Source organism: Natator depressus, chromosome 24, assembly GCF_965152275.1.
Source record: "Natator depressus isolate rNatDep1 chromosome 24, rNatDep2.hap1, whole genome shotgun sequence".
Lineage (NCBI taxonomy): Eukaryota > Metazoa > Chordata > Testudines > Cheloniidae > Natator > Natator depressus.
The window spans coordinates 18,218,522-18,238,025 of NC_134257.1; the positions used below are offsets into that span (position 1 = coordinate 18,218,522).

Below are 19,504 nucleotides of genomic sequence, written 5' to 3' on the forward strand. Positions count from 1 at the left end.
TGTGATTGCTCTTCTGCTTCAGTGAGGGAAAACATCTATTTCATAGAATCATAGAATATCAGGGTTGGAAGGGACCTCAGGAGGTATCTAGTCCAACCCCCTGCTCAAAGCAGGACCAACACCAACTAAATCATCCCAGCCAGGGCTTTGTCAAGCCTGACCTTAAAAACTTCTAAGGAAGGAGATTCCACCACCTCCCTAGGTAACGCATTCCAGTGCTTCACCACCTTCCTAGTGAAAAAGTTTTTCCTAATATCCAACCTAAACCTCCACCACCGCAAATTGAGACCACTACTCCTTGTTCTGTCATCTGCGACCACTGAGAACAGTCTAGAGCCATCCTCTTTGGAACCCCCCTCAGGTAGTTGAAAGCAGCTATCAAATCCCCCCTCACTCTTCTCTTCCGCAGACTAAACAATCCCAGTTCCCTCAGCCTCTCCTCATAAGTCATGTGTTCCAGTCCCCTAATCATTTTTGTTGCCCTCCGCTGGACGTTTTCCAATTTTTCCACATCCTTCTTGTAGTGTGGGGCCCAAAACTGGACACAGTACTCCAGATGAGGCCTCACCAGTGTCAAATAGAGGGGAACGATCACATCCCTTGATCTGCTGGCAATGCTCCTACTTATACATCCCAAAATGGCATTGGCCTTCTTGGCAACAAGGGCACACCGTTGACTCATATCCAGCTTTTCGTCCACTGTAAGCCCTTTTCCTTTTCTGCAGAACTGCTGCCGAGCCATTCGGTCCCTAGTCTGTAGCGGTGCATGGGATTCTTCTGTCCTAAGTGCAGGACTCTGCACTTGTCCTTGTTGAACCGCATCAGATTTCTTTTGGCCCAATCCTCCAATTTGTCTAGGTCCCTCTGTATCCTATCCCTACCCTCCAGCGTATCTACCTCTCCTCCCAGTTTAGTGTCATCTGCAAACTTGCTGAGGGTGCAATCCACTCCATCCTCCAGATCATTAATGAAGATATTGAACAAAACCAGCCCCAGGACCAACCCTTGGGGCACTCCAGAGAGGTCTGCTTCAATGGTGCCTTCCTAACCCCCTCTTATTTCTCCCTTCTTCCTCTTCCCCTCCCCCTTTTCCCCTTCTCTGTCATCCCTTCCAACCCCTCTTCTGTCTCTCCCCAGAGCACCATGGACCGAGGCAACATGACTCTCCCACCAACTGCTGGGGCAAATTCCAGCCAGACCCTGGCAACCACGAGGGTCACTCACCTGGCTGCGGCCGTGTTGCTCTTCACCACTTTACCAGTAGGTGTGGTGGGGAACGGGCTGTATCTTTGGGTGCTGGGGCTGAAGATGAGAAGGACGGTGACCACGCTGTGGTTCCTCCACCTGGTCTCCTGCTACCTCCTCTTCACCCTGCTGATCCCCTTCTTTGCCATCTACATCTTCCTGGGTTTAGACTGGGTCTTTGGTACAGCCATGTGCAAGCTCCTGAATGTCTGCCTCTCTATGGACATGTTCTCCTCTGTCTTCCTTATCACTCTCATCAGTCTGGATCGCTACACACTCACCTGCCACCCCATCTGGTCCCGGCATCACCGCACTGTGGCCCAGGCATGGAAGCTGGCTGCAGGTGTGTGGCTGGTCTCCTTCGCTCTCAGCACTCTCGACCTGGCTTTCTGGGACACCCGTGTGAATGCGGGCAGGATCAACTGCATCAATAATTACACCCTCCCCAGGGACAGGAATGGAGCCGAGACGCGGGACCCGGGGAGACGGATCCACCCGGCCATCTTCACAGTCCATTTCCTGCTGGGCTTCCTGCTGCCCTTCTGCACCATCGTGGGCTGCTACGTCCGTGTGGGGCTGGAGCTGAAGGTGAAGGGGCTGGCACAGAGGGGGAAACCCTTTAAAGTCATGGTGGCTGCGGGGGTGTCCTTCTTCCTCTGCTGGCTGCCCTTCCACCTCTACTATGGGTTGATGTCCTACAGTAATGTGCAGCAGTCAGTGACAGACAGCTTCCTGGTCATTTCCATCATCATGTTCTGCCTCAACGTCTGTTTCACCCCAGTCCTCTACCTTTTTGTAGGGGGGACATTCCAGCAGGTGGCAAGGATGTCTCTGTTTGCTCTGGTCAAAGCAGCTTTTGATGAGGATCTCAGTAGTGCTGTGTCTGGAACAGAATCTAGTAGGAGACATGGGCCAGAAACTGACACCATGGAAATGGAGAAAAACTTGGAATCTTGTGGGTTCTAGAGACTTGGATATTCTGGACATGAGTTCCAGGTGTCTCGATGTTTTCAAACGGAATGGAGTCCCTTGGGTTCTAGATTCCTAGCTAGCCCCATAATCGTGTGTGTTCTATGTTTCCTGGTGTGTTTAAAAAAACCCAGTAGGGTCCAGAAGGTTCCAGGTCCCTGTTTGGTTCTAGAACCCAGGAGGTGCCATGTCTACACATGGTTTAAATCTTGATAGGATCCCATGGGTTCTAGATTACAGGCTGGCTCTACAACCCTGTGTAGTTTTTATATGTCCAAATAGTTTTGCATAGCATAATATCCCATGGGTTCCAGATCTCTCAATGTGCCAAGGCCAGGTAGGGACTGGTGGGGTCTAGGTTTCTCACTAGTTCTAAAATCAGGATTTATGAATGATTTAAAACTCTGTGGTATCTTGTGGGTTCCAGAATTCTGGCTGTTTCTAGAAACGTCTGTGCTCTCAAAATGTTAAAACCTGATCAGATACCATTTGTTCTAGAATGTCATCAGTTCTAAAGCCAGTCAATGTAGTAAAACTGATTTAATGGTGGGGTTCTAGGCTCCTGTCTGCTTGTATAATCTCATGGTTCTAGGTCTATACATGGTTTTTAATATCCAGAACAGTGATCTTATTAAAAGAAAACCCCTCCTGCTGCTGCATCTAAAATAGAGAAGATGCTCTGTTCTGCTGACAAAGTGCATCAACCAATGATCTCTCCTTCTAGAGCTGTGTTTTTGCAGAAGTCCAAGTTCTGTGGCTTCATTGCAGGAGATTCTTATCAAAACACGAAGGGCTGCAGACCTCTGCTTTCTAAAGTGCTTTTCAGGGGTTATTGTTCTCTGAAAACCTGGGCCCTGTAAGTGGTGTCAAGATGGGCACCCCCTCCCCAACCATGGAGACACTGAAAATCACTAGTTTGGGAAATTGATCCCCAAATCCAGTGGGGGCATAGAGTAAACAAGCCATATCTTGTACTGATGTAAATCAGTATAGCTCAATTATCCTCAGTTCAGAACTCATGGATTCTATTCCCAGCTCTGTGAGGGGAGAGGGGTTTGCTGGTTGGGTGCAGAGATGGGGTGCAGGACTCCTGGGTTTCATCCCCAGCTTTGGGAGAGTTGTAGGGTCTAGTGCAGGGGTGGCCAACCTGACCAAGAAGGAGCCTGAGAAGGAGCCAGAATTTACAAATGTACATTGCCAAATAGCCACAGTAATACGCCAGCAGCCCCCCATCAGCTCCCCCCCCCGCTCCTAGCACCTCCCACCCACTGTCAGCCTCGGCAATCAGTGCCTCCCCCACCCTCCCTGTACCTCCCGATCAGCTGTTCTGTGGCATGCAGGAGGCTCTGGGGGGAAAGGGGAAGAAGTAATGGCACGGCGGGCTCAGGGGAAGGGGCGGGAAGGGGTGGAGTGGGGGCGGGGCCTGTAGCAGATCCAGGGGTTGAGCAGTGAGCACCCCCTGGCACATGGGAAAGTTGGCACTGGTAGCTCCAGCCCTAGGGTCGGTGCATATACAAGGAGCCGCATCTTAACTTCTGAGGAGCTGTATGTGGCTCTGGAACCACAGGTTGGCCACCCCTGGGCTAGTGGGTTAGAGCAGGGGGGGCTGGGAGCCAGGACTCCTGTGTTCTTGCCCAGCTTTGGCAGGGTTGTAAGGTCGAGTGGTTGGGGTGGGGGGGGAGGTTGGGACCCAGGACTCCTGGGTTCTATCTTTGGCTCTGGGAGGGAAGTGGTGTATTCCGTGCTTTGACCTCTCCAGCTCATCGCTCCCAGCAACACGCCGAGGACCAGCGTCTGTTACAACAGCCCCGCCCCCCTTCCCTGTAACACTGGCTTTGTGCAACACCGGCTTTGTGCAACACCCTGCAGCGGTGAAATGAGCCCAGAAGTTGCTTTTGCAAGCTGGTGTTCGAACACTTCCCCCCCCCATCCCCATCCTGCTGCAGGCAGAGCCATGGGCAAGGGGAGCTGCTGGCCACCTGCTCGCTGGGGTCCAGAAATGGGCTGGTCTTAGATCGGCCAGTGGGGTCCGCTGAGGTGGTGGTGTGGGGAGCTGGGATCTACACAGGGCATGGGGCAGGGGGAAGAGCTGCTGGGATCCAGCTTGGGGACAAGGTGGGATCTGCGCAGGGCAAGGCCAGGTCAGGGATCTGCAAGAGGCTGTCTGCCCTGTGCAGTGCAGGTTGGGAAACTGCTGTGGTGGGAACCAAGATGTAGCCTGGGTCCTTCCGCCAAGCTCTGGAAGGGGAAGTGCCTGTCGCTCAGAGGAGCGGCTCAGATGTGGGACCCAACCGCACGAGGGAGCTGAGCTGTCCCGGGCTATCGACTGCTCCGGCAGTGATAGGGGAAAAGGTCACGCCGCTCCTCTGGTGCCCACCCAATACATAGCCAGGTAAGCTTTGATTCCCTTTGAGCAAAGAGGGCTGGGAGTCAGGACTCCTGGGCTCTCTCCCTGGCTCTGGGAGGGGAGTGGGGTCTAGTGGTTAGAGCATGGGGTGGTGATGGCTGGGAGCCGGGACTCCTGGCTCTGGGAGAGCACTGGGGTCTAGTGGTTAGAGCATGGGGTGGTGGTGGCTGGGAGCCAGGACTCCTGGGTTCTCTCCCTGGCTCTGGGAGGGGAGTGGGGTCTAGCGGTTAGAGCATGGGGTGGTGGTGGCTGGGAGCCAGGACTCCTGGCTCTGGGAGAGGAGTGGGGTCTAGTGGTTAGAGCTCTTATAACAGGCTCGTCCCCTGGCAGTTCCCGGGTTTTGTGCACTGGTGCACTTTGCGCAACTGGGCGGTGCTTCCCTTCCAGCGAGGGGTGGGGGCAGGGGCGGGCTCAGCACCCTTGGGGTAGGGATCTGGTAATCTAGGCCCGAAGCGGGGAAGTTGTGGTGGTGATTTTGAGACCGCAGAGCCGTGTGGTTTCCCAACACCTCTTCCGGGACCGGGGTGCAGGTGGGGGAGTGTGGATGGGGGAGGAGGATAGAGTTTGGGGGGAGGAGCAGCATGATGGGGGAATGAGGGGGCCAGGAGGTTGGGGAGCTGGGGGATGAGGGGTCAGGGGCATGGAGCAGTGGGGTGGGGGGTGGGGGTTAGCAGGAGGGACTGGGAGTCCAGGGGAAGGGGGGGATTTGGGGGAGGTGGGGGATGGGTGGAGGTGTGAGGCGGCTGGGGCCAGAGGAGAGGTGGCAGTTTGGGGGAATGAGGGGGTCCTGTGGCCAATGTCTCACTGGTCCTCTTTCACACCCCTCCCCAGTAGCCTCCCTCGCCTCCTAGCCATGAACGTCTCCTGTGCCCCCCCCAACGCCACGGGGGCTGTGGAGGACACCATGCGGCACATCGCCATCGGCACCAACGCCCTGGTTTTGGGGCTGGGCCTGGCCGGCAATGGGCTGGTGATCTGGATCACCACAGCTGGCCGGGCCGGGCCGCCCACCTTCCCCTCGGCCTGCTACCTCCACCTGGCCGTGGCTGACCTGCTCTTCTCCGCCGGGCGCATCCCCGCCATCGTCCAGGAGGCCTTGAGGTCCCGCTGGCCCTTCGGCCGAGCTCTCCGCAAGCTCCACTCCTTCGCTCGCTACTTGGTCGTCTTCGCCGGCGTCTTGGTGCTCACCCTCATCAGCCTCCACTGCTGCCTGCTGGTGGCTCAGCCCGTCTGGGTCCGGAACCACTGCAGGCCCCGGCTTGGGTGTTGGCTGATCGCTGGGGCCTGGTTCCTGGCCATCTGCTTCAGCATCCCTTACCTGGTGCTCAGGGACGTGGAGACCAGACACGGGGAGTCCTTCTGCGTCTACCGGAGAGACCTGCGGCGTTTCGCCGAGATGCCCCTGAGGTTGAGCCGGTTCCTGGGCGGGTTTCTGGTCCCTTTTGCCATCATCGCCACATCCTACGTGGTCTTGACTTGGAAGCTGAGGAGAAGAAGCTGGGAGGGCTCCCGGCGGACCTCTGCCTTGGTGCTGGCCGTGGTGGCTCTCTTCTTTGTTTGCTGGTTGCCCCATCACATCCTGGTGCTGCTCAGCACGCACCAGGCGAACAAAGAGGTCTGGGGCGTGGCGCTTAAGCTGGCTAACGCCTTGGCCTACCTCCACAGCTGTCTCAACCCTGTGCTGTATGGGCTGGTGGGGTACGCCCGGAGCAGGGGGCACCGGAGGGGCTCCTTCCTGGGCATCTTCCGCAGGGCCCTGGCTGAGGAAGAGGAGGGATCGGGTGCGATGGAGGCGTCGCAGAGCACCAGACGGACTAGCTGAGAGAGGAGGACTTGGGACCCCTGGGTTCTATCCCCAGCTCTGGGAAGGGACCAGAAGCTGGTGGGTTAGGGCAGGGTGAGCGAGGAGTCAGGACTCCTGGATTCTATTTGCCAGGTCTCCCATTATTTTCTTGTGTGTGTGAACTAAGGCCAATCTCTGAAACTGTCCCTCGCCTTCTGCTTCAATTTCTTAATCCTTAAATAGGGGTAGTAATCCTTCTGTTGTCTATTTAGACTGTAAGCACAATGGGGCATGGACCGTCACTCACTGTGGGTCTGTGCAGTCCCCGGCACAATGGAGGGCTCTGATCTCATTCAGGATCTGTCTATGTTGGGGATCAGGAGACAGATTCATCAAAACTGTAAGTCTTCGTGTGAATGACTCAGTTTTCTGCAGTTTCTTGACTCAAAAAAGTTTTGGAAGAAAACTTTCAAAGCTGTCCCCAGCTCATGTTTTAAAATGTCCAAAGTGAAAATTCCACCTTTCTGGTCCCAAATGCTTTTTTCTTTTTTAAATTTAGGATAACTTGTGTTTTTTTTAAAAAAAATGTTTTCAAATGGTCAAAATTTAAAATGAAACATTGAAATGATCAAATCAGAATATTTGGATTGACTCAAATTGAAATTTGGTTCAAAAGGACAAAGAGTTCCCAGAAAAAGACAGGGTCCCGGGGTGCCCTGTCCCCCTCAGTGTAATTCCTAGTGTGGGTAGACGTACCTGAGATAGCTTCGATGGAGGTAGCATGCTTAAAATAGATGATTTAGCCACAGCTGCAGGGACTGGCTGCCCTGAGGATGTACCTAGCGTCTGGGACAGGATCACACCGCTGGGGCTACACGCTAGCGGGTGGCGGGGGAGTGTCTCCCCGAGCTGAGAATCTCACTTCCAGCTTCAGTGTCGACAGACCCCGACTGGTAGAAGGCAGGTGACTGCTGAAGCGTTGCCAAGGGAGATGGTTCATAACTTCCCAATGGAACAGTTTCTCATCAGAAAACACTGATTTGAGAACATGGAGACGTTTTGGGGGGGGATCAATTTTTGTCGGAATTTTTGAAGCAAAATTATCAAAATGTTAAGGTCGAAGCATTTTATTTTGTCTTGATTGTGTTGATTTTTATATCATTAATATCAAAGGAGGGTTGGCAGGATTCACATTTTATTGGTTTATAACATCGTTTGTTTTTAAGCACACTGTGTTTTAAGGTTTGTTTTTAAGCACACTCTTTAGACCGTTTTTGATCAACTTCACCTCTCACAGTCGCAGGGAATTATGGGGAGGGAGGTGAGACAATAACTATTTAAGAGCAGTAGCAAATGGGATTCACAGCTTTATAACCGTTCAAACACAAATCGTCAACATCACATGACAGAATATACAAAGTAAATCGCCTTCAACCAAACTCAAAGAAGGTCACAAGTGGGGTTTTTCTTACTTTGCCCATCTGTAAATTTCAATGTTATCGATGAAAATATGTTTTGGTGTGTGTGCAGTGAAATTGACGCTTACCGACAAAGGCCGATAAAAATTGAATCCTTCCCAGCCTAAATAAATTACATCTTCATAGAGTCATAGATTTCAAGGCCAGAAGGGCTCATTGTGATCATTTAGTCTCACCTCCTTTGTAACGTAGGCCAGAGAACTGTCCTGAATTGATTTGTAGTTGATCTAGAGTGGATCTTTTAGGGGAAAAAAAGTCCCATCTTGATTTAAAAATGGCCGATGATGGAGAATCCACCATGACCCTTGGTAAACTGTTCCAATGTTGAATTGCCCTCACTGTGAAAAATGTACACCGTTATATATTGGACTGGGATTCAGGAGACCTTGGTTTTATTCCAACCTCTGCCCCTGGCTGGCTGGGTGACCTTGGGGAAAGTAGTCACCAGTCTGTACGTCAGTTTCCCAGACTAAGGAGGGACCTGATAACAGTTCTCAGTGGTGGGAAGGGCTGTTATAAAGAGGCCATGGATCAATTGTTCTCCATGTCCACTGAAGGTAGGACACGAAGCAATGGGCTTAATCTGCAGCAAGGTTGGTGGAGGTTGGATATTAGGAAAAACTCTCTCAGGGCAGTTCAGCTCTGCAATCAGCTCCCAAGGGAGGTTGTGGAATCTCCGTCACTGGAGGGTTTTAAGACCAGGTTGGACAAACACCTGTCAGGTTTTGCTATTTCTGAAACAACACTGGGTTTGGGGGAATTTTGAAATTTGAAATTTCAGCTTTGGATAAAAGAAAATTGGGAACTGTCAGAATTTCCCATGGGATGCAAATTCCAACCGGCTCCTGCCACCAACCCGAAAGGATGAACAATCATGAGCTCAGCCCCCCCCCCCCATAATCACAAGATTGGCTTAAAAATCACGAGATTTGAATAATAATGATGGGTTTGAGGTCCTTTTATTGGATTTCTGGTTCTTTTGGATTCATGTTTTCCAGCTCCTCATCTCAAACTATGAGGGCTAAAACCTGATTGTTTGTTTGTGGTAGTGAGGTAAAGCATTATAAGCAGCCGCTTGTGACAGACTTGGTTTTGTCTGCAAGTGAAATCTCAGACTCAACTTTTTGCCAATGTTTTGTTGGGCTAAAGGGCAGCTTGTAAACATCTGAAGGTGTTATGGCTGGTGGCACAGGGCATGCAAAGCTACATTACCCAGGTAGACCTAATCAGGACAGTTTCATTATCTTGAATCTGGCCCACTGACACCAATGGAGATATGGCCGATTGACCCCAGATGGGCATCTGGCCCCATTAAGTCCAATGGAGCAATGTTGATATCAGCCAGTCCCTTGCCACAGGGTTAGATCAATGCTTGTGCCCCCTAGAGGGGAAAGGCCCCATTCACCACCCCCTTGAGCCATCCAGTCCCCACCCTGGGACTGGATCGGAGCCAGCGCCCGCTAGAGGGGACAGTCCCCATGTCCCACTACCCCCCCGTGAGCCAGCCAGTCCCTCCCCTGGGGCCGGATACGAGCTAATGCTCCCTAGAGGGGACAGTCCCCATGTCCCATTACCCCCCCGTGAGCCAGCCAGTCCCTCCCCTGGGGCTGGATATGAGCTAATGCTCCCTAGAGGGGACAGGCCCCATGTCCCATTACCCCCCCATGAGCCAGCCAGTCCCTCCCCTGGGGCCGGATACGAGCTAATGCTCCCTAGAGGGGACAGGCCCCATGTCCCATTCCCTGCACCCCTGAGCCAGCCTGGGGCACTGAGGACAGAGGGCAAGAAATTAACAGGTTGTTGCTATCTGCAGGTGCCAGAGGCCAGCTGGGTTTCAGTCGTTCGGCACCGTCTGTGCCGACCAGGTGTTGGGTTACAGGCTCTGAACAGGTAAAGGTCGTTGTCTTAGCATCTCGTGGCTGGCTTTAAATCCACACGACCAGAAAATCCTCTAGACACTGCCTCGCCGAATGACCTTCAGCCGCCCCCTTTCTTCAACCTCATTTCTACCTTCTAGGTGCTAAACCGGCCCTGGGCTCCCCCCCTCCCCTAGCTCTGTCGGTGCCTTTCACTCCTGACCCGCAGCCCCCTGCTAGTCCAGCCCTGCGTCCATAGGCCCCTTACCCTGTAAATGTCAGTGTGATAATGTCTCGTCTGGGACCAGCCCCCGTGTAGGACAAGCACCTGAATTGCACATATGCTGCTACCTACTGGCCAGATGGTTTTACTGCCATTGTCAGCCCTGGGCCTTTGGATAACAGTCTACAGCAAAAAGAAAAGCACGAAAGCGTCTGCTCAAATAAATGTGTTAGTCTCTAAGGTGCCACAAGTCCTCCTGTTCTTTTTGCGGATACAGACTCACACGGCTGCTCCTCTGAAACCAGCCTATAGCAGAGGTTCTCAAGCAGAGGTTCGTGTACCGCTGGAGGGGCCTCAATCCATCTAGATATCTGCCTAGATTTACAACAGGCTACACAAAAAGCACTAGCAAAGTCAGTGGAAACTATAATTTCATACAGGCAATGACTTGATTAAGCTGCTCTACATACCGGTGGTTTCAAACTGTGGGTCACGACCCATTTCCGGGTCACGGAATGGAAGGCGCTGGGTGGCGGCGGCTCTGGTCAGCACGTTAAAGGTCCCGTTGGCGGTGCTGCCCGGCTAAGGCAGGCTCGCCCCTACCTGTTCTGACACCGCGCTGCGCCCCGGAAGTGGCCAGCAGCAGGTCCGGCTCCTAGGTGGGGGAACCACGGGGCTCCATGCGCTGCCCCTGCCCTGAGCACGGGCTCCGCACTCCCATTGGCCGGGAAAGGACCAATGGGAGCTGGAGAGGGGTGGTGCTTGCGAGCGAGAGATGCGCAGAGCTGCTTGCGCAGTTCCGCCGAGGAGCCGGACCTGCTGCTGGATGCTTCGGGGGCGCAGCGTGGTCCACAGTGCCAGGAGAGGCAGGAAGCCTGCCTTAGCACCCGTGCTGCGCCGCTGACCAGGAGCCGCCCGAGGTAAGCTCGTGCCCCAACCCCAATTCCCTGTTCCAGCCCTGAGCGCCCCCCCAAACCCAGAGCCCCATCCTGCACCCCAAGCCCCTCATCCCTGGCCCCACCCTGGAGCCTGCACCCCAGACCAGAACCCTGACCCTCTCTCGCACCCCAACCCCCTGCCCCAGCCCAGAGCCCCCTCCCACACTCTGAACCCCTCATTCCCGTCCCCACCCTGCAGCCCTCACCCCTGCACCCCAACCCTCTGTCCCAGCCCTGACCCCTCCCAAACTCCTCATTCCCAGCCTGGCCCTGCAGCCCACACCCACCCACACCCCAACCATCTGCCCCAGCCCTAAACCCCTCCCACACCCCAAACCCCTCATTCCCAGCTCCACTGGGTCATGGGCATCAACAATTTTCTTCAACTAGGTCCGCAGAAAACGAGTTTGAAAAGCACTGCTATCTAGTATACACTGAAATGAAAGTACAGCATTTATATTCCAACCGATTTATTTGATAATTACACGGCAAAATGAGGAAGTAGATTATCTGTCAGTAGGAGTGTGCTGTGACACTTGTATTTTTATGTCTGCTTTTGTAAACAAATCATTTTTAAGTGAGGAGAAACTTGGGGGTACACAAGACAAAGGAGAACCCTGAAAGGGGTACAGTAGTCTGGAAAGGTTGAGAGCCACTGGGCTATAGGGTCTTTTCCCACTGAGATGTGGCCACCTCTGGGGTGGGGCGTGGGGGCTGTTGAAAAAGGTGACAGGGAGGAATGGGAGAGGGGCTGCTGTGGGGAGTAGGGTGGGGGTCAGGATTTCTGGAACAATTTGTACAGTGAGGGGGCTGAGAGCCGCTGAACCAAACTGTAAACCCTGTATATGATGGCAACCACTTCAAGCCAGGGGGTGCAGCACCTATGGGGGGGACAGGGAAAGACCTGGGGAGGCTGTTTTGGGGACTGGGGTGGGGAGCAGGGACGGATCTGGGGGGCTGCTGTGTGTGGTGGGGGCAGGGAGGAATCTGGGGTTCGGGGCAGAGACAGATCTAAGGAGGCCATTGTGGATTTCACCCTAGCATTGAAGCTGGAAGGTTTAATCTCACTTTCTTACCTATGTCCTGGGGGAATCAGATATGGCATCTCAGAATTGATTCCCTCAACACACACACACCATGTGCAGCTCTGCCTCCCCTACCTCCCCCATGAACTCTGTCTGGGGGCAGGAAGCTGTCCTCTTGCGGTGGGGGGGAAGCACTGAGGGGGTGGCTCAGTGCGGGAGGGAGATGCTCAGAAAGCGGAGTCTGCCAAGCCTCCGAGACGACCAGCTCCGTGCAAGCCTCAGACAGCTCGGCTCAGCTCTGGGGCCGCTCGTGACAAAGGGTGTGAGATCCCGTCTGCAGAGACGGTCGCCCACATCCGGGGCAGCCACAGCCCCAGAGCAGGAGCTGAGCTGTGACCGCATCGTTGCAAAAATTCAGCCCGTTCACACCTGGAAGCACACCAGACCCAGCTTGGGCCCCTGAAGTGCTGCTGGGTCAGGAATGATTCGTGGGTTTGCCTTTGGCCCCGGTCACCCCTCCAACATCCAGGAGAGATCCTGCCAGGTGGTGAATGGGTCGTGAATCTCTCGCTTCATTGGATGTTAGCCACACAACATTGTGTCTGCTCCACGACTGGCTGGTGGATTGGTTTATGCTGGAGAACAGACAGCGATGTTGCAAAGGGCAAAAGCTGCGTGAATTTTGGCCAGGAATATCAGGATTCATTGAGTCATTAGTTTAAAAAGCCCCTGTGATGGGGTACCCAGCGTGCAAGCTGGACTGTGGGACCCCTGACCCCTTTGTCCCACCAACCTGGGAAATCCCTCTCACGCTGTGATGCTGTGTCAAGCGACAAACCTCTGGCAGGCCCTGCACTTACACAGCCATCCCCAAGCAGGGACACACCCAGCTGAGTTCCATGAATGCTTCACCCAGCCACTCATGAACCATCAATAAGGAGGCTCCAGCCAATTTCTCTGGGCTCCCCAGCTTTGCACACTAGACCTGTACCATCCTACCCTGGTTAGAAGCCTGGCCAGTGTTAGTTCATTGCCCAGTCCACCCCTTCCCCGATGTGGAGGGGACATGCACCAGCTTTTGTAAACTGAGCTTAGATTTCCTAGCACTTCAACCAAACACACAGTTTTAGCGAGAATATAAGACAGGTTTATTAACTACAGACAGATTTAAAGTGATTTTAAGCAGCGAGCGTAGAGATCACAGTTGGTTACTGAAGAAATAAAAGTAAATTCGCAGTTTGAGTTCTTCAAACTAAACCGAATTGGAATCAAGCCACGTCTCACCCTGATAGATGGTACAAGCAGGTGACACATCTTCAATGAACAGGGTGGGCCTCTCCTCCAGCTTGGGACCCCCTCCCCAGTTCAAAGTCTTTGTCCTCCAGACGTGTTTCCAGCTGTTTAGTTGCCGGGGGAGTGAGGCCAAGTGGGCATGTCACTTTCCCTCTTTTCTAGTTTCTTCTAGTTTGCTGGAAATATATTTTGCTATGATGTGGGTCAAACAATCTCCATTGTCTACGTGTTTTCTCTGAGAAATCTCCATTGTATACAGTTCCTGTGAGATAGTGAATTCTTGGGTGGGTGTTGATGAGCCATTAACACTGTCTGGCTCCTGCACCTGAAAGGCTGGTTGTGGTTATTCTGAACATCACAACTTATTTCAATAACACACACACAGAAAAACTTCACAACCTCACATACAACGACAGCACGTATAATCCACCAGGATATTAATGTTCAACAGATCAGTATTTTTAAAATGATACCTCACAAGGCAGACTTTGTTCATATTTATACGACAGTGATGAAAATGGGGTTTCCAGGGTGCTGTTTTGAGGTACAGCGTGCCACCGCCACCCACATTTTATTAAAAGTCCCCAATATTTTAAACACCTCCTCACTCCATTGGCTTCCCAATCAGAGCTTGATATTTCTGGTGTTCCAAAACTTTTGGCGGAGTTTTGTACCATCACCGACTATTACAATTTGGTTGCAACATTAGCCATGCTTGTCGTTTTCCTCCAAGCCCCAGATCCTGGAATCATATGATGATGTGGGAATTTCAATTTTTTTTGGGGGGGAGGGTAAGATTCTAGCCTTCGTTGCTGCAGAGAAAAGACTGAAATGCTCCCTAAAAAAATCATAAGGCAAAAAAGAAGAACCCAAATGTCTTTCTTTTCAAACCAATCTCATGATGTTTTAGCGGGTGGCTCATGAGGTTTGAAGGCTCAGACTTGGCAATAAAGAGGTTTTTAAAAGTGGCTAAGGGAGTTAGGTGCCAAATTCCCATTGACAGTCCAAGATAAGCACCCAACTCACAGAGGTGCTTTTGAAAATCTCACCCATAGAAGCCTAAGTCAATTCAATTATATCACGTAATGGCAGACAGCTAACAAGTAGGGAGTCCAGATGTCCCGATTTTATAGGGAAAGTCCCGATATTTGGGGCTTTGTCTTACGTAGGTCCTAATACCCCCCATCCCCAGTCCCGATTTTTCACACTTGCTGTCTGGTCACCCTACTAAAAAGTGACATTTAGGTTCTGATATACAAATACTAGAAATCTAAATAATAAGATAAATGAACTAGAGTGCCTCACATTAAATAAGGATATCGATATAACAGGCATGGAATGAGGATAATCAATGGGACACAGTAATACCCGATTACAAAATATATCGGAAGGACAGAACAGGTCATACAGGTTGGGGAGTGGCACCATTTGTGAAAGAAAGGGTAAAATCAAATGAAGTAAAAATCTTGAATGAACCAAACAGTACCATAGAATCTCTATGGATAGTAATTCAATGCTTAAATAATAAGAATATAACAGTAGGGATATATTATCGACCGCCTGACCAGGATGGTGATAGCGACTGTGAAATGTTCTGGGAGATTAGAGAGGCTATAAAATTTAAAAAAATCAATAATTATGGGGGATTTCAATTGTCCCTATATTGACTGAGTACATATCATCTCAGGACGGGACACAGAGATAAAGTTTCTTGACACCTCAAAGGACTGCTTCTTGGAGCAGCTAGTCCTGGAACCTACAAGAGGAGAGGCCATTCTTGATTTAGTCTTAAGTGGAGCAAAGGATCCGGTCCAAGGGGTGAATATAACTGAAGAGCTTGGTAATAGTGACCATAATATAATTAAATTTAACAGCCCTGTGGCAGGGAAAACACCACAGCAGCCCACTACGGTAGCTATTAATTTCAGAAAGGGGAACAACACAAAAAGGAGGAAGTTAGTTAAACAGAAATTAAAAGCTACAGTGCCAAAAGTGTAATCCCTGCAAAGTGCATGGAAACTTTTTAAAGACCCCATAATGAAGGCTCAAATATATCCCCCAAATTAAAATACATAGTAAGAAAACCAAAAAAGTGTCACTGTGGCTAAACAAAAAAGTAAAAGAAGCATAGACAGGCAAAAAGGCATCCTTTAAAAAGTGGAAGTTAAATCCTACTGAGGAGAATAGAAAGGAGCATAAAACTCTGGCAAGTGAATATATAATTAGGAAGGCCGAAAAGAATTTGAAGAACATCTAGCCAAAAACTCAAAATGTAATAGCAAAAAATTGTTGAAGTACATCAGAAGCAGGAAGCTGCTAATCAATCAGTGGGGCCACTGGACGATCGAGGTGCTAAAGGAGCACTCCAGTATGATAAGCTCCTTGCAGAGAAAATACTTTGCATCGGTCTTCATGGTTGAGGATGTGAGGGAGATTCCCAAACATGAGCCATTCTTCTGAGGTGACAAATCTGAGGAACTGTCTCAGACTGAGGTGTCATTAGAGGAGGTTTGGGAACAAATTGATAAACTAAACAGCAATAAGTCACCAGGACCAGATCGGATTCACCGAAGAGTTCTGAATGAACGCAAATGTGAAATTGCAGAACTATTAGCTGCGGTATGTAACCTAGCATTTCAATCAGCTTCTGTACCAGATGACTGGGGGAGAGCTAATGTGACACCAATTTTTTAAAAAGGCTCCAGAGGTGATCCTGGCAATTACAGGCCAGTAACCCTGACTTCAGTAATGGACAAACTGATTGAAACTATAGTAAAGAACTGAATTATCACACACATAGATGAACATAATTTGTTAGGGGAGAGTCAACATGGTTTTTGTAAAGGGAAATCATGTCTCACCAATCTACTAGAATTCTTTGTGGGGGTCAAAAAGTATATGGAGAAAGGGGATCCAGTGGATATAGTGTACTTTGAGTTTCAGAAAGCCTGTGACAAGGTCCCTCACCAAAGACTCTTAAGCAAAGTAACCTGTCGTGAGATAAGAGGGAAGGTCCTCCCATGGATCAGTAACTGGTTAAAAGATAAGAAACAAAGGGTAGGAATAAACGGTCAGTTTTCAGAATGGAGACAGGGGTCTGTACTGGGACCAGTGCTGTTTAACATATTCATAAATCATCTGGGAAAAGGGATAAACAGTGAGGTGGCGAAATGTTCAGATGATACAAATTTACTCAATATAGTTAAGTTCAAAGCAGACCGGGAGGAGTTACAAAGGGCTCTCACACAACTGGGTGACTGGGCAACAAAATGGCAGATGAAATTTAATGTTGATGAATGCAACGTAACGTATATTGGAAAACAGAATCCCAACTATACATATAAAATGATGGGGTCTAAATTAGCTGTTTCCGCTCAAAAAAGAGATCTTGGAGTCAGTGTGGACAGTTCTCTGAAAACATCCACTCAATGTGCAGCGGCCGTCAAAAAAGTGAACAGAATGCCGGGAATCTTTAACAAAGGGATAGATAATAAGACAGAAAATATCATATTGCCTCTATATAAATCCATGGTACACCCACATCTTGAATACTGCATGCACATGTGATTACCCTATCTCAAAAAAGATATATTGGAATTGGAAAAGGTATAGAAAAGGGCAACAAAAATGATTCGGGGTATGGAACAGGTTCCGTATCAGAAGGGATTAATAAGACTGGGACTGTTCATCTTGGAAAAGAGACGACTAAGGGGGGATATGATAGAAGTCTATAAAATCCTGACTGGTGTTGAGCAAGTAAATAGGGAAGTGTTATTTATTCCCTCTAATAACACAAGAACTAGGAGCAGGGATGATGTCCCTAGCCTCTGTTCGCCAGAAGTTGGGAATGGGCGACAGGGGAAGGATCACTTGATGATAACCTGTTCTGTTCATTCCCTTTGGGGAATCTGGCATTAGCCACTGTCGGAAGACTGGATACTGGGCTAGATAGACCTTTGGTCTGACCCAATCTGGATGTTCTTATGTTCTTACGTTATGTTCTCATTGATTCTCAGCGAGGTTTCTACGGGCCAAAACACTTTTAAAAATAGGATTTAGACCCTTTCGAAAACGTTGCCCTTTGTTTCATAGACCCTTTGATCTTCAGGAACCACCAGACAGAATAAGAGCTGGAGCTCCACCGGGTGCAAAGATGACATGAGGACAAAAACAACAAAACAAAGACGTAGAAAAGTATGGACTATAAATTACAAATGCCCCAAAATAATCTAAAAATGAACAAAACCAAAAATCTATATATTTCTTTAAAATGACAGATTCATACTTTCCAAGGCTGGAAGGGACCATTGTGATCATCTCATCTTATCTCCTGGGTCACACGGGCCAGAGAACTGGCCCCAAACCATTCCTAGAGCAGAGTTTTAAAAAAAAAACATCCTAGCTTGATTTAAAATTGCCAGTGATGGAGGATCCACCAGGACCCTTGGGAAATTGCTCCAATGCTCAGTTACTCTGACCGTTACAAATTTACACCTCCTTTCCAGTCTGAATTTGTCTAAATTCAACTAGGGTTCACTAGATCATGTTAGACCTTCCTCTACTAGACTGAAGAGCCTGTTATTAAATATCTTACCCACATAGCTACTTACAGACTGTGATCAAATCACTCCAACACCATCTCTTTGTTAAGGTGAATAGATTGAGCTCCTTGTTACTCTCACTCTGAGGCAGGTTTTCTAATCCTGGAATCATTCTCATGGCTCTTCTCTGAATAAGGCAAAAAAAAATCTCTTTCTAAAAAGACATTTTTGGGGTCAAGAGAATGTTACAGGTCCGAGCTAATAAAATTCTTTCTCCATGCAAATATTGACAATTCCATCCATTCCCCTATTCAGCCAGCTCCGGCCCTGAGTTGTTGGTGGTTTGGGGGTTGCGTGCACATTGCCGGTACTTCAGAAACTCTTCCTCCATGGTGAGGTAGAAGATGGGGTTGAGGCAGCTGCTGAAATATGCCAGGATATAAGGAAAATTGCTTTCTGTTACAAGAAAAGGCAGGGGGTACTTCGTTGAAATCAGCAGGAAGGAGAGGACGTGATACGGCAGCCAGCAGAGGAAAAAGGTCGGGATCAAGCCAAGAAGGATCTTGAGTGGCTTGGTGGACTGGTTCAGCCTGTTCCTTCTCGGCTTGGCAGCTAGAACGATGTAGAAGGTTGGGATTAAGATCAAGGCTAATGGGATCAGAAACCCGACCAGGAACTGGATTGTAACGGCAGCCCTCACCCTCCTTTCATACAATCGGAAATTCATGCTGATGCTGGCTGGTGCAAGGAGGGATTCCCAGAGATCACAATACCTCAAGCTGAACCCAAGAGACAGGGCCCCTATGCCCATAACAATCATGAAAGCCGGGGGGGGCATGCGGTAGTTACGGACCCACTCAGGGCGTGCCACGAGGATGCAGCGATCGACACTGAGGGCCGTGAGGAGGAAGGCGCTGGAGAACATGTGAAAGGAGATGATTGTGTTGCTCAGCCTCTTGACCCAGTCTAAATCCTGGATGAAGAGGGAGGTGAATTTAAGGGGTAAGAAGACAATAAAGATGAAATCGGTCAGAGCCCGGTTCTGGAACCACACGGTGCTGGCTGTCCTCACCATACGCCAGCTGGCAACGAAGAGGACGTAGCTGTTCAACAACACCCCGGCAAGGAAGGCCACGGCACACAGCACCAGAGAGACGATTGGGAACACCATTCTCCGCGGAGCTGCATTCACAATATCCCCTCCTTCTCCTCAGGGCTCGGCAGGGTAGTGTATACGCTGTACTGAGCAAGGGAAGGAAGAGCAATGAAACAGGCTCCAGGAGAGGACACGGACTGAGAGAGACAGCCGCAGAGTTTATAATCTCCTCACAGTTTATAAACTCCCCAGATCCTGAGCTGAACTCAAATAGGTTCAAATCCTTGTAGTCCAACAGCACCAATGGTTCGAAGACCTTAGGGTTAGAAGGGACCCCAAGGGTCACCCCGTCTAACCCCCTGCCAAGATGCAGGACTTGTGTCTATTCTCTGCCCAAACATTTTTTGTTTTTACATAATATCGTTTATTCAACTAAAGCAAATATTTAAAAAACACACATTTGCTTCTTGCTGAAGAGTTGGATACCTAGGAAAGGGGAGGTGGAAAATGGGGGGAGCAGTCCAGGATGCAGAGACGGAGATAGGAGAGACACCCCCGTCTCCGGAGGCCTCAAGAAAATTCCGAAATAATCATCCTGCTGTTAATTTCCCAAAGGAGCTGGTTGTTCCCATTCCGGTTAAAAAAAATGA

The 19,504-nt window shown here is 50.1% G+C and overlaps 3 protein-coding genes across 3 annotated transcripts; 2 read left to right on the top strand and 1 right to left on the bottom strand.

Moving 5' to 3' along the window:
* Window positions 1-1,131: 1,131 nt before the first annotated feature.
* Window positions 1,132-2,211, top strand: LOC141977556 (putative G-protein coupled receptor 33). Its single transcript, XM_074939072.1, has one exon. The coding sequence runs from the start codon at window positions 1,144-1,146 to the stop codon at window positions 2,209-2,211; it is 1,068 nt and encodes a 355-aa protein (XP_074795173.1). The 5' UTR covers window positions 1,132-1,143.
* Window positions 2,212-5,474: 3,263 nt separating this feature from the next.
* Window positions 5,475-6,443, top strand: LOC141977557 (C5a anaphylatoxin chemotactic receptor 1-like). Its single transcript, XM_074939073.1, has one exon. The coding sequence runs from the start codon at window positions 5,475-5,477 to the stop codon at window positions 6,441-6,443; it is 969 nt and encodes a 322-aa protein (XP_074795174.1).
* An 11,622-nt stretch (window positions 6,444-18,065) lies between these two features.
* Window positions 18,066-18,929, bottom strand: LOC141977417 (chemerin-like receptor 1). The gene has a single exon (XM_074938883.1). The coding sequence runs from the start codon at window positions 18,927-18,929 to the stop codon at window positions 18,066-18,068; it is 864 nt and encodes a 287-aa protein (XP_074794984.1).
* Window positions 18,930-19,504: the final 575 nt, after the last annotated feature.